Raw genomic sequence first — 10,374 nt, 5'->3', positions numbered from 1 at the left:
ACAGAGGACAGGAGTTGGGGTCCCAGCACCCACGTGGCAGCTCAAAACCACTTGTAACTCCAGCTCCAGAGGGATCCCATGCCAGTGTGACTTGCTCACAGGGACTGCTAGCTGTTGACAGGTCTGCTGTCAGCCCAGGCCTTTGCAGTGGGCTCTTGAAGTTCCTCAGCCATAGTCGCTGGCTTCCCCCCAAACACGTAACATAGCTTGTCCCAGATGCTGTAAAGTGCCATTAACTGGGTGGCTTCTAGCATCAACTCCTCGTAGTTCAGTACCGTATAAGGGCTCGCTCCTTGGGTCACACACAGGAGTCTTTAGACTTGTCTTCACATGGCAAAGGAGCTACACAAAGCCTTTTGTTAGGTCAGAATCTAGTTATTTCTCTCTGTCACTTAGCAAAGGCCCCTTCTCCCTACAGCATCAGAGCAAAGGTAAGGAATTTGTTGGATATAAAATGTTCATTTACAGCAGAAGGCATCCCAGAGACCATGGTGTAGGCCAGATCACCCTTTAAGACCTAACCTCAAGGGGCTGGAGAGATGGCTCAGCAGTTAAGAACACTGACAGCTCTTCTGAAGATCCCGAGTTCAAATCCGAGTAACCACATGGTGGCTCACAACCACCCATAATGAGAACTGACACCCTCTTCTGGTGTGTCCGAAGACAGCAACAGTGTGTACTTACATATAATAATAAATAAATATTAAAAAAAAAAAAACCAACCCTAACTTCAGAACTCTTACCTTCCTTCCTTCTGCCATACTGATAATATCTCAGTCCAGCCCACATTCTGAATACACAAGAATGTGAAGACCAGAAGAGGGTTCTTGTGGGCTAGCCTGGAGACTGGCAGCCACATGAAGTGTGGGTGTCTGTCCCAGGACAATTGAAGGCAGAGGCAGGAGGACGACAATGAGTGTTATCTACCTGCTGTATTAATGCTGGCTTGGTTCATCAGGACGGGAAATGTTCCTGAAGAAAGCAGACTTCCTCACGCTCCCTGCTTCATTCTCAGCCATGCCATAGATCCTTCCAAAACTCTTCCCCAACATAGAACAGAAAGCCAGGAAAATGACAGGGGAGAGGAAAACCATGAAAGGTATTTTAAAAGATGTATTATCTATACAAATGTTTTAAATACAACATAAAATGGAAAAAAAAGTGTTACATGTAAAGGCCAGTTTTCCTAATCTATCCAGAAAAACTCAAGGCCAGGTGTAATCCCAACCCTTGGGAGGCAGGAGAGTCACCTATGTGTTAGAGGCCAGCCTGGTCTACATAGTGAGCTTGTTAGCCTCAACTATCTCAGGGAAAAAAAAGGGGTGTGTGTGCAGTGTATGAGAGAGGGGAAATCTCTTGAATTAATACTTTAACCTGAGAGGATATTTAAAATCAAACTTTTATAATTTATTAAAGACCAGTTAAACTACCACAGTATTCAATGACAGGGTCTCCTTGAAAAAAAAAAAAATGTAAGAAAGCTGGGTTGTGAGCCAATCTATTTTTGACCCAGGGTCTCACTGTGTAGACAAACCTGGCCTGGGACTCCCAGAGATCCACTTGCCTATCTTCTGGGTACTGGAATGAAAGCTGTGGGCCTATCTTAGTGGCAGATTCTTTGCCTGGCTTCTTGTGTCCCTGCGTCTGATGAGAAACCTCCTTGATGAGCCTACCGTCAGCATCCCTCCACACAGATTCCAGAGCAGCAAATCCACTCAGACACGTGCAACAATGTCTTTTATTAGGCACAGAATTTTAAGTGATCTCTTCAATTTCTCCATACACAGGCAAAACTACGTGTGCCGTTTGCTTGCCAACTATCTAGAGAAGGACGCGTATCCCCAACCTGCTTAACCAGGAGGCCAGTTCATCTGCCGACCCCCAAGGACGTGGAGGTGAATGTGATAGACAGACTGTCCGCCGTCCGCACCTTCATTCACCACCATCCGATACCCACGCTTCAGGCCCAGATCGGCAGCACATTTCTTGCCAACAATCATTAAATGTCCTAGAAGCTGCAAAAGAAAAAAAAAAATCATAAACACAGAAAATGTACACTGCTGGCCATTAAATAACAAGCAACAAGCAATCAAGCTGGGGGTGGTAGAGCATGCCTTTAATCCCAACACCCAGGAGATAGAGACAGGCCAGTCTCTATTGAGTTCCAGGCCAGCCAGGTCCACATAGGAAATTCCAGGACAGCCAGGGATAGAGAGAAAACAAAGAAAAAGTATGTTAGAAATTTACTTACACTTTCATCATCATCATCTGCTACAGAAATCTGGGATATGTGCTTCTTGGGTATCACCAGAAAGTGTGTTGGTGCTTGAGGGGAAATGTCATGAAAAGCAAGACACTAGGGAAAAAAACAATAGAAGTGTTAGTGTATCACCTGCTAGGCTAAAACACACTCTCTGTCAAGCAGTAAGCACTGTCTGAACGGGAGGCACTGAACAGACGCTAAGAAAACAGATGTGTACATAATGCACATAACTCAGTCTTAGGATGCAGTCTAAGCAGAGGTGTGATTCTTAGTGGTCAGACACATTATGAAAGGGTGAGATGGGCAATCACCACAGAAGAGTGCGATTTGGACTGGGTGATCAAGGACAGCCATTCGGAGACAGTGACACTGGATCTGTTCTCACAGGCCCGTACATTAATGCTTAGTCATCAAGCGTGCTCGAGATAGCTCTTTCTCTCCCCACACACCCCTGGTATCCCCATGCTCCTCACTATAAGAATGGACTCTGAAACTGTAAGCAAGTTCCCAATTAAAGGTTTTCTTTTAGCTGGGTGGTGCACACCCTTTAGCCCAGCACTTTGGAGGCAGAGGCAGTGAATCTCTTGTGAGCTTGAGGGCAGCCTAGTACAGAGTGTTCTAGGACAAGCCAGGGCTACACAGATCCTTTCTTGAAAAATCAGAAGAATCAGGCAGTGGTGGCGCACGCCTTTAGTTCCAGCACTTGGAAGGCAGAGGCAGGTGGATTTCTGGGTTTGAGGCCAGCCTGGTCTACAAAATGAGTTCCAGGACACAGGACAGTGAGGGCTACACAGAGAAACCCTGTCTTGAAAAACCAAAAAAATAAATAAAATTTTCTTTTGTAAGAGTTCCCTTAATGTCTCTTCACAGCAACAAAGCACTTACTTAAACAATGGAGGAGCAAAATTTAGTCCCATCAGCCTTACCAGGCTGATCTCATTCAAGTCCTCTGGCTCAAACCACACTGCCCATAGATAGTCCCCGTGCAATGATCCTCTTGTATTCTCTCTCCCTCTCTCTCATTTTTTTTAAAAAGTTAGTTAATTTATTTTCCTTCTTTTTTCAAGACAGGGCTGGCTGTCCTAGAACTCACTCTGTAGACCAGGCTGGCCTCGAACTCAAGACATTTTCCTGCTTCTGCCTCTGAGTGCAGGATGTGCCACCACCGCCCAGCTCTTTACTCTGTAGGATTATTTCTTTTCTGCCTGCATGTATGGATGTGCACCGCATTCACACTGAGTGCCTGCGCATGGAGGCCAGAAGAGTCAGCTGGATTCCCTGAACTGCATGAGACAGTCAGTCCTGAGCAACCTGATGTGGCATTTTGTTTGTTTGTTTGTTTTTGTTTTTCGAGACAGGGTTTCTCTGTGTAGTCCTAGCTGCCCTGGAACTCACTCTGTAGACCAGGCTGGCCTCGAACTCAGAAATCCGCCTGCCTCTGCCTCCCGAGTGCTGGGATTAAAGGGATGCGCCACCACCGCCTGGCTCAAACACAGGTCTTAACCACTGAGTTGTCTCTCCAGCCCCTCTCTTAACCCCAACTGTTGTTTAAACACTATACATTCCTCAACTTGAAAAAAATCTACTAATTCCTCCCGTGTTAATAATTTCTTTCACTTTTTGTGTATGTGCATATGTGGATGAGCAACCTGTGCACGTAAACATCTTGCATTGCTGTGGACCTTTTTGCCTTACGTTCTCATTGAACTTAAATGTTTTACTAGGCTGACCGGCCAGCTGCCAGCAGGCTCCACTACTTTGTCACCAAACTGCGAGAGTCACAGGCACGTGCAGCTAAGCCCTGCTTAAACATGGGCGCTAGGATTTGAACTCAGGCCCCCAAGCTTTCAGACTAAGTACTCTTAGCCACTGAACCATCCCCTCAGCCTCCATCTTTATAATTTTGAAAGCAAACCTGCTTGGTTCCCTCCCCCTCCCACCTTTCCCAGATGAAGTCCTGATTGTGCAACTTCCTGTCTTACTTTGTTTTACTACGCAGGTACTGCCTTGTGGGTGTTTCCTGCTCTCTTCCTAACAGGACCCAGCCATACTTATTTGTCTAGGGAGTAATTTTACTTGATACACTCTATAAAATGCTGTGTCATTTAGAATGTCTCAGCCAGAAATACTCAAGTTCAATCACTATTTCAAAGACCATTTATCAAAACAACTGCAAACTACGGTTCTCGTTCTTTTTGTTTTTTAAAGTGGGGTCTCCATATAGCCCAGGTTGGGGTTAAACGGATTCTCTCACCTCCACCTCCCAAGTGCAAGAACCACAGGATGCTCATTTTGTGTTTAAAGCTTTTTCTTTCTTTCTTTCTTTGCAAGTGTTCTGTTTTGCTTTGGTTTTGAGTTAGGGTTTTATTCCATAATACAGGCTGGCCGGTAACTCCTGGATGGTGGGACTGGGATTACAGAACATACTAAAAGACTTGCAAACTTTTTAAATGAAATGAGCCTTTTTCTAAGACTAGTGACAAATACAGGCAATTTAAATAAAACTCACCTCAAGAACCCAATGAAATTTGGAGTACTATTTCAAGTCTATGTGAACATTATCAGTAGCATTAATGCTTTCTCATATTTCTTAAAGTGAACTGAACAAACCCGTACAAAAACTTCTGGTCAAGGGGCCAAGCTCCCACCCTGCTTTATGTGAGACTGAAAGCCATAAACAGAACTGCCTAGGGAATAATTTACAAAATTGGTCTTCACTATCGACTGCGATTTTTGATCTTGCACAATAAACGTTTTCTCCGATCAGCAGGGCATGGGCTGCCTGCAATCCTAGCATATGGGAGGTGGAGGAGGCAGGGGATCAAGGGTTCAAGGTCCGCTCCAGTTAGTTAGTCAGCGAGTTTATGGTTAGCCTGGAGTAGTGAAGCCGATCTATTAAAACAAAACAAAATAAAGCAAACAAAACACCCTAAAGCAGTATTTTTTAAAAGCTTGAAGGGCTAATTCCAGTCCCCAGAGGCAACGACTGCAGCGGAAGCAGGGGACCGGGAGCAGAAGGACCTCGAATCCCCGTTCAACCCCGCACTGCGGGGACCGCTGCGCGCGGGAGATCGCGGAGATTGCGCCGGGGGCGGGATCGGGTTTCCCGAAGGCCAGATTGACACCCGCGTGGTGGGTGGCGGCCGCGGGCCCCGGTGGGCGTCACCCCACGGGTCTGCCCTTCACAGGGGACCCGGGCGGGCGTCACCTCCCGGGGCCTCCGCCCGCATCACCTCTCCGGGGCCGCGACACGCGGCGGGCCGAGCGGCCGATAACGCGTAACCCGAGCGCAGGCACGCGCCGCAGGGCCACGCGGGCGCAGGGCCAGGCCAGCCGGGCCGCGCGTCGCCTCAGGCCCGCGGCTCCTCAGGGAACGCCGGCGTGTCGCCCGGCAAGCGGCAAGCCTACCCGGTCGTCCTCGAAGATGATCTTGGCGGGGATTTCTTTGCGGATGATCTTGCCGAAGATCGTGTCGCCGCCGGGCTGGGCCACTTGAGCCTTGGCAATCTCGTCAGCCATCGCGGCCGCTCGCAGTCCTTCCCGCGCCGCGGCCACGGAGGGGAGAGCAACCGCGGGAGCGCGCGGGGACGGCCGGCTCGCGCCCGGTGGGCCTGCGCGTGCGCACTGGCGCCGGCGCCGAGCGGGGGAACGGAATGGGCGGAGGAAACGCCCTTTCTTTGCCTCTGCACCTCTATAGGAAATTTTGATTTGCTAGTTCTGGGAGGAGGCTCGGTTCGGTACAGTGCTTGCCAAGAGTGTACGGAGTTCTAGGTTTGATTCCCTACCGCCTCATTAGCCGGGCCTGGTGTTGCAAGCCTGTAATCCCAGAGTTTGAGAAATGGAGGCAAGAGGATGGAAGTTTAGTTCATCCTCCTCAACATTGTTTGAGGCCAGCCTGGGCTACCTTGAGACCCTATCTCAAGCTGTGCTTGACGTTTGCGGTCTGTGATACCTTAGCCGTTCTTTTTAAAAAAAATTTTTTTTAAAGATTTTTATTTTGTATGTATATGAGTATTTTGCCAGCATGTATAAGAGTGCATCACATCTAATGCCTTGGATCCCCTGGAACTGGAGTTACAGTTGTGAGCCATGTGGGTGGAGGGAACTGAACCCTGGCCCTCTGCAAGAGGAACAAGTGCTCTTAACCCTGATCCTTTAAACCCTCTGCTGTTTGAGGCCTTGGCTAGGGGCCAGATGAAGTCTTACATCAGGTGTTTTTATGCTTTGTTTCTTGCTGTGTGTGGCAGCAATCCTCAATCATAACTACACACTAAAAACCACTTGGGAGCTCTTTCAACAGCTCTGGCCACACTCTGCATCAATTAAGTCCAAGACTGCAGGGATGGGTCCTAGGTGGCAGTCAAGCCTCTAGGGCCATCTGCAGGAATCAGCTTCAGTTAAGATGCTCCACCTGGGGGCTGGAGGGATAGCTCAGAGGTTAAGAGCACTGACTGCTCTTCCAGAGTTCAATTCTCAGCAACCACATGGTGGCTCACAACCATCTGTAATGGGATCTGACGCCCTCTTCTGGTGTGTTTGAAGACACTTATAATTGTACATAAAATAAGTAAGTCTTTTTTTTTTTTTTTTTAAAGATGTTCCACCTGGAAGAAACAAAAAGTCCTCCTTGCCCCCCCCTCCACCCTTCCTCCTCTCTATCCTCTTGCTCTTCTTAAAAAGTGTTTTCTAGCTGGGCTTGGTGGCGCACGCCTTTAATCCCATCACTTGGGAGGTAGAGGCAGGCAGATTTCTGAGTTCGAGGCCAGCCTGGTCTACAGAGTGAGTTCCAGGACAGCCAGAGCTACACAGAGAAACCCTGACTCGAAAAACCAAAAAAAAAAAAGTATTGTCTACATATCATGTGCACTTTGTCATCGTTGGCCCTTTGGGTCATTTCCTCCTTGTCGGGATTAGGCAGGACCTCCATTCACAGCGTTCTCTAGACAATCCCAGTTGTCATATAAATATGTTGGCTTGCTACTGTTATTGCCCTTGTCTTCTTTCAACATCTCACCCTGTTGCCCTCTGGATAGTTTGGTTTTTTGTTGTTTTTTTTTTCTGCACACTGAGCCTCCATTTCCATACCTCATTGGATTCTATTCCTGGCTCTCTTATCGGACAATCTCCAAGTGGCCATAGTAAGAAACCTTGGGGACTTAGAGAGATGGTTCAGCGATCAAGAACACAAGCTGTTCTCTCAGAGGCCAGCACAAAGGTCACAACTACGTGTACCTCCAGCTCCGGGGAAGTCTGATGCCTCTGGCCTAGCAGGATGCCTTCAGTCACTCGTGGATATGTGCGCACACAGGTCACACAGACACACATGTATACACATAATTAAAAAAATAAAATGGGAAAACTTAAGCTGGATGATAATAGTGCATGACTTTAATGTCAGCACTCTAGGGCAGAGGCGGGCAGATCTCTGAGTTCAAGGTCAGCCTAGTCCAAAGAGCAAGTTCCAGGAAATCCTGTCTCATACGTAAATAAATAAATAAATAAATAAATAATAAAAAGGGGGGAAACCAACTATTTCCTTTGAATTGCCCTATATGATGATATTTGACTACTTTGTCTCAACAAAATTATTATTACCATTATTGAGACAGTGTCTCATGTAGCCCAGGCTGGCCTCCAACTTGCTATGTAGCCAAGGATGACCTTAAGCTCCTGTCTTGACAAAATTATTGATAGTGGTTGTTGGCAGTCTTGGTGTCCCATTCTTTGCTATCAGAGGCGTTACTGGTACTTCGTAATCACTGGTAAATAATCTCTAAACATAAGACATTAGATTAGGAGTCATGTTCATTTATTTTCGTAACTACCAAAAGGTCATGAATATCAGTTGGCCTGGGCTTAGGGTCCTCTTAATTAGGTTTCTAGTACATTCTAGATGATGCTTTTGGCCCTGGTACTGTGCTTTGAGGACCAGAGATATAATGTAGGAAAACCCCACTGATGTACTTAGAGGCAAAAGAATATTATATCTGCAACTTACTCTTTTAACAACATTATTTAGTTAGTTTTTTCAAGATGTGTGTGTGTGTGTGTGTGTGTGTGTGTGTGTGGCCTTGGCTGTCCTGGAACTCACCCCATAGACCAGGCTGGCCTCAGAGATCTGACTGCCTCTGCCTCCTGGATTAAAGGCACACACCACCACCGCCACATGCCACATGCCACATTCTTTTATCTTTAGATTGTGAACTCTTTCCCCATAGACATTCATTAGACAGAAAATAGGCTATTGTAACTCACTTTACCAAACTTTGCTATGGGACTCTATACAATTTTATTTGATACAAAACCACTAGAAGGGTCTGGTTAGATGACTCTGGCTGTTCTTCCAGAGGCCCTGAGTTCAATTTCCCAGCAACCACATGGTGGGATCTAATGCCCTCTCCTAGCACGCAGGTGTACATGCACATAGAGCACTTGTACCATAAATAGATAGATAGATAGATAGATAGATAGATAGATAGATAGATAGATAGATAGATATCGTTAGAGCATAGATACTTGATAATATGTAAATGCTACTTAAACTCGATGCCACTACCCACCCCAGCAATATTAGGACAAAATACATGTGTGTTCATTATCCATCCTCTGTGGCTGCTGTTAGACCATGGCAATACCGTTCAACAACAGCGACAGAGACCACAGGATTCACAGAGCCAAAAAAATCTACTAACCAGCCCTTTGCAGATGAAGTTGCCTTAACTTACACTCACACGTGGGAGTTACTGAGCCTGACTGAGCACAAGTACAGCCATTGCTGTCACGGACAGAGATGACTAACTGGATATCCAGTTAGTACAACTTACGTTCCAACAGTAGGGGCGGGGCATGTGTAGGTAAGTGGGTTGGCTTTTGTGGTGTTGAGGATCAATCCTCATGTTTATGTAGCACACACTTTGCACATAATTAAAGCTGAGCCTCAGTTATGTTTGTTTCTTGGAGACAGGATCTCATCTTGTAGCAAGCAGAACCTGAACTTGCTATTTAAGTGAGGATGACCTTGAACTCTTCTCTCTTCACACAGCAAAAAGGATGCTTGTAAAATGTAAACCATGATGTCAGTCTCCTGTTGATACTATTTCAGAGCATGCTATCCCAAAATGATAACCAAAGTCCTTTCCTTGACCAATAGGAACCTGCGTGACCGTGTCCTGTCTGTTTCTCCTCCTTCATTTACTTCCATTTCAAGCTTACTGACTGGCTTCACACAAACCGGATGTAGTAAGCAGAATGTGCCCATGTCCCCATCCCTGGGTCCTGTGAACATGTTACATCATTAGGTGAAGGGCATTTTAGAGGTGTGATTAAAGTAAGGATCCTGATGTAGGTAGGCACTTGGGTTATCTGGGTGAACCCAATGTAACCACAGGGCCCTAGAGAGGAGGAGAGGGAGGTGATGAGGCAGCAAAGGGATGAGATTCTGCTTTGGATGATGGTTGGATAGCATTCTGGAAATCCTAAGTGTGATTTGTTTCCACGGAGCGAAAATTCGTCAGCAGAGTTGCATTCTCCCTGGAGGCTCTAGAGGGCAGTCCACTCCCTTGTCTTTTCCAGCTTCCAGAGATCATGTGCTTCCCTTTGTTTTGGGGGGGCTTCTTTCTTCATCTCCAAAACCAGCAGACAAGTATATTTACATGTCTCCCTCTTTTCCTCTTCCACTTTTAATGTGACTCATTAGGCTCACCAGACAATACAGGAAAAGCTTCCCATCTCAGAATAAATTCACCTGCCAAAACCCCTTATTCCTGCAAGGTAAGCCATTGAGTCGTTCTGGGCACCTGAGTGCACACATCTTTTGGAGGGCTTTCTCCTGCCTGCCACATAGCTCCAGGAACTTAAATTATGAACAGTTTGAATTTCCACTGAGTTCTGGAGTTTCTTCAGTTCATTTCCCAGGACCATCAGATCAGTAGAGTGTGAGCCATCTCGTTTCGCTTCATCTGTGGAACAGCTGAAGAAAGAACTGTATCATGTTTGCTTAAGACTTACTTCTGGCCGGGCGTGGTGGCGCACACCTTTAATCCCAGCACTTGGGAGGCAGAGGCAGGCAGATTTCTGAGTTCGAGGCCAGCCTGGTCTACAGAGTGAGTTCC

The 10,374-nt window shown here is 46.7% G+C and overlaps 1 protein-coding gene across 1 annotated transcript; it reads right to left on the bottom strand.

The window, feature by feature from the left end:
- Window positions 1-1,718: 1,718 nt before the first annotated feature.
- Window positions 1,719-5,883, bottom strand: Hint1 (histidine triad nucleotide binding protein 1). The gene is made up of 3 exons (XM_021213413.2): window positions 5,672-5,883; window positions 2,252-2,356; window positions 1,719-2,015 (listed from the first exon to the last, which is right to left on the bottom strand). The coding sequence occupies exons 1-3, from the start codon at window positions 5,780-5,782 to the stop codon at window positions 1,851-1,853; spliced, it is 381 nt and encodes a 126-aa protein (XP_021069072.1). The 5' UTR covers window positions 5,783-5,883; the 3' UTR covers window positions 1,719-1,850.
- Window positions 5,884-10,374: the final 4,491 nt, after the last annotated feature.

The sequence above is a fragment of the Mus pahari genome, chromosome 14, assembly GCF_900095145.1.
Source record: "Mus pahari chromosome 14, PAHARI_EIJ_v1.1, whole genome shotgun sequence".
NCBI classification, from domain to species: Eukaryota; Metazoa; Chordata; class Mammalia; order Rodentia; family Muridae; genus Mus; species Mus pahari.
This window is presented reverse-complemented; position numbering and strand designations above follow the sequence as displayed.

What these genes read in the sequence shown, in the direction of transcription:
- Hint1 (XM_021213413.2), bottom strand. Translation starts at nt 5,782, where the DNA reads ATGGCTGACGAGATTGCCAAGGCTCAAGTGGCCCAGCCCGGCGGCGAC. An exon ending in TCATCTTCGAGGACGACCGG is followed by an intron (nt 2,357 to 5,671) that starts GTAGGCTTGCCG and finishes TTTTTTCCCTAG; the next exon opens with TGTCTTGCTTTTCATGACAT. An exon ending in CAGATGATGATGATGAAAGT is followed by an intron (nt 2,016 to 2,251) that starts GTAAGTAAATTT and finishes TTTCTTTTGCAG; the next exon opens with CTTCTAGGACATTTAATGAT.